The 4,108-nt window shown below is 40.4% G+C and overlaps 1 protein-coding gene across 1 annotated transcript in view; it reads left to right on the top strand.

Moving 5' to 3' along the window:
- The window catches only part of LOC107687613 (aquaporin-9-like), a 26,260-nt gene that overhangs the window by 6,583 nt on the left and 15,569 nt on the right, over positions 1 to 4,108 (top strand). Inside the window, exons 2-3 of the mRNA XM_016485008.1 lie at positions 2,768 to 2,954; positions 3,607 to 3,733. Coding sequence (XP_016340494.1) covers positions 2,768 to 2,954; positions 3,607 to 3,733 — 314 coding nt within the window. The remainder of the gene's footprint in view (positions 1 to 2,767; positions 2,955 to 3,606; positions 3,734 to 4,108) is intronic.

Below are 4,108 nucleotides of genomic sequence, written 5' to 3'. Positions count from 1 at the left end.
TGTGTGTTTGATCAGGGTTGGAACTGAACTCTGTAGGAAGGTAGATCTCCAGGAACAGGATGCACCCCTGATCTACAACAATACATCTGTTTCACTTTAAATACTTTTCAGCTACTATAATTTAAGTCTTTGGGGAAAATCAGTTATTATACATCTGAAATGGATGCAGTCACCACATAACTAATGTTTATATTGTCAAAAATGTACAGTAGTCAAAGGGATTTCAAATCAATGTATTTATTAAATACAAAATAGAAAATATTAAATTCAGGTTAATACAGCTACATATAGCCAAAAAATGTAAATACACAAAAGTACAAAAAAACAAAACAAAAGAAAGCAATGTAAGATTGTAGGATTTCGTCATGTGAAAGTTGATGTGTGCGAAAGTCTCATCTGTAGTACATCAATGTCCAAACACTGTCCATAGCTGAAGTTGACTGATAACAAATGAATAATCCAACCTCTTGTAATGAAAACATGCCACGGCTCTCAAACACCAGACCTTTCCTAACCAGGAACATTCAGAAATAGTCCAGACTATGGTTTCATGTCGAAAAGAACGTTAAATCCATATTCAAACTGGACCATGATGATGTGGTAACATCACCAAAAAAAGAGTCCTTTTAAAATTCATACAAATACACGGTCTTAAACTCTTAGCATCAATCCAAACATAGGCCATACATACATGTACCATCTCTACAAAAAACATCAGCAATGTACACTTAAAAAAAAACTCCTTTAGACTGGGCTTGAAACAACACATTTCCCAACCAGGACACAGCACAATGTGTTCAGCGGGTAAGCCATGCTGGCTACTGCTGCTTGCTATTGCTAACTCCCTCTACCCACATGGCTTTACTTAAGGAAACCTAAAACACCCTAGCACCCCTAGTGGTAAGGAAGAAAACTGCCCACACAATTCTTATTAATAGGCTCATGTCTGGCCCACACTGGGCCATCATGGGGTTAATGTGGGCAGTCCCATAGTGTGGGCTGCTCACAGAGAGGCTGCGGTGAGCCCAAAACTGTGGGCCTTGCCTGGGAAAGCCCGCACTGGGCCTGTTTAGGTTTGGTGTGGGCTGGCCCTAGCCCACTGTGCCCGTGTTACGACCTCTTGTTTTTAAGTCTAGGTTTAAAAGGGGTAACATTTGTTGTTGTGATGGTTGTGACATTAGTGGTGGCAAAAACACGAAAAACTGCCAAAGAAGGTGATTTATTTGCAAATTAAAGAAGAGAAGAGAACAGGAAAACATAAAGTAACAATAATATTAATAATAAACAAATATCAAGATAACAAATAGAGAAAACTGTAATTTCACAATATTTACAACAAAATATTATTACAACAAAAATAAAATAACCCCCACAATGAAAGAACGTACGCAAGCGGCGCCAAAGAAAAGAACAGAAGAAAACAAAACCAATCTAACTTAAGTTGCCAAATCTAACCTACTAACAAAAGAAAAAGAGAACAGAAAAAAACAAGTCTTCGGCGTTTTCACACCCTAACTAACCTGCTCTAAACTAACCAAAGCAAAAAGTACAAAAGTGGCACTCACTTCTATACTAGTGTTTCTAATACATCAGAGTCACTACGTGTTGCTACATGTATGTCACGTGACATATTACCTGGTCCAGTTTTCCCCAGGGGCAAGGAGAAAGTTGTCATGCATAAGTTACGAAGGCAATAAACAATGAAATACAAAATAGAAGACTTAAATAAAAGATCGAGATGACAACTCAAAACTGTAACAGAAGAACACCACCACAAAAAGAAACAAACTAAATAATACAAATGCACAAAACAGGAAAGTAAAGTCTGCTCCGCGTTCATTCAATCATCCTTATAAACTCTGGCAGGAAACAGTATAGGCAGCGGAAATAATGACGTCACCAACGTCAATGATGACAGACGGCTTTCTGAACCAATAGCAGTCCTAGGAGGGTTGAACCTAAGAATATGACAGAGCAGAAAGACGGAGAAAGCAAAAACACGGAGGCACAACCACTGGGACGTAACAGCCCGCAAAAAGCCAGCATGGGCCCCGCAAGGACATGTTTGCAGGGGCCCTCACAATAATGTAATAATACTGTCCTCAATTAAAGTTTGGATGTGTGTCTCTAATTCTGAAACCTTCTGTGTCAGCCTAACTATTTCCATGCATTTATCACTTGTGAATCCCTCGTTGCCGACAGAGAGAGCTAAACTATACATGCGGCAAGCAGTACAAACAACAATAGCAGGAGAAGAAGCCATCACTCACCGTGATTGATGAGTGAATCTGACTTACCACTGTTGTTTGATGAACTCGTGAAAAAACGGCGCGAGAGAGAAAAGAAACGGAGCAAGAGAAAAAAAGAAAACAGCAATAGACGTGAATGGAAACACGAATGACAAGCTAACCGGCTAAAGAAAGCTAACGCGCTGCATTCGCTGTTTTAGAATAAAAGCGAACGATCAAATGAATCAGATTAGTTTTATAGATAATATCAGAAATATGGTGGGAATTGAGTGAGAGTGATAGTAAGATAGAGATTCAACAGAAAAGCAAAGCTACACGGAGCTACAATCACAAACCACTCAGCAGCATGGTACACAGGAAACGGAAGCACCAGTTTACTATGTTTGTTCAGGAAATTGCCATTTCTTTGTAATTCTTTGTGAGATTTTCCAGTTGTTTCCGAGTGAAAATAGTCCTACAGCAAAGTGTTTCAGCTGATGTTTGTGAGTGTTAGTGAGCTGTGATTCGTCCATAATGAGGTGGATCGATGGCGTGTGTTGGGACGTCCCATCAGAGGCTTTAATGCAGCGGAGCGTCCAGTGTGTGTTCAGTCCCATCAGACACACACTCACTCACACACACAGCATCATGAAGCATCACTGCGCCATCAAACACAGCGTCTTCAAAGAGTTCCTGGCCGAGTTCCTCGGGACTTTTGTGCTGGTGGTGAGTTTCTGCATCCTACCTTCACTCTGATTCAGCTCAGACAGCAGCTTTACAGGGTTTCTTCACTCACTGTTCCTCTTTAAATCAGAGCACAAACTATTCAATTCATGAAGTCGTGGCATTAAATGAATCTCTTCCTCAGTATTTTCTCTTGTTTTCCAGTATGTTTTTCTAAACGTCCTTAAATCAAGATACATTTACTTAGTTTCAAGATTCAAGTCTTGTTTTCTGAGAAACAATAAAAAAATTGTTGATCAAAACAAGAACAAATATCTGTCAGCGGGGAATGAAAACTTGTTTCTCTTTGAATGAAGTTAATTTTTCTGACTCCATTGGCAGATATTCGTTCTTGTTTTAAAATGGGAATTGGTTGTAAGTTGTTTTCAAATCTGAAGTGTTTCTAATACAGCTGTATTATCAATGACATGAGTTATGTTTAATTTATTACTTATATTTTCTTTGCTTGGTTTTATCTTTACCTTCATCAGAAACACTGCTTTATTCTGCACAGACATAGTTCATGTTTGGTTTTAGTGTAACCGTATACATAATGATTAATTCTCTGTGTTATTCTGTTGATCAGTCAGTGGTTGCTCATTGCTCTGTTGTGTGTGTGTGTGTGTGTGTGTGTGTGTGTGTGTGTATGTCTCAGCTGTTCGGCTGCGGCTCGGTGGCTCAGACGGTGTTGAGCAGAAACACTCTCGGTGAACCGCTGACCGTCCACATCGGCTTCAGCACCGGACTCATGATGGGTGTCTATGTGTCCGGCGGCGTGTCGGGTAAAACACACACTCACATTATATAAGCATCACACACAGAGAAACTCATCAACACTCACACGTGAGCCAGAGCCACACGCATCTGATCACTGCCCTCCCAGAACCAGTTAATAAACCCAATCCACAGCGGTTCCTGGGAGTTTGCTGTGCTTTGGTTCTCTGTGGGTTTCTAGATGAAGTCTTCTTCTCTCAGATGGTCTGAGATGTTTCCTCACCCATCAATATCTCTGAATGATGTGAGTGTGTAGTGTGAATGTGTATTGAGTGTGTGTGCGAGTGTAGTGAGTGTGTGAGAGTGTGTGAGTGTAGTGAGTGTGCATGTGTGTGTGATTGTGTGTGTGTGTGTGTGTGTGTGCGCGCACATGTAGTGTGAGG

The sequence above is a fragment of the Sinocyclocheilus anshuiensis genome, unplaced genomic scaffold (assembly GCF_001515605.1).
Source record: "Sinocyclocheilus anshuiensis isolate Anshui unplaced genomic scaffold, SAMN03320099.WGS_v1.1 scaffold1993, whole genome shotgun sequence".
Taxonomy (NCBI): Eukaryota; Metazoa; Chordata; class Actinopteri; order Cypriniformes; family Cyprinidae; genus Sinocyclocheilus; species Sinocyclocheilus anshuiensis.
This window is presented reverse-complemented; position numbering and strand designations above follow the sequence as displayed.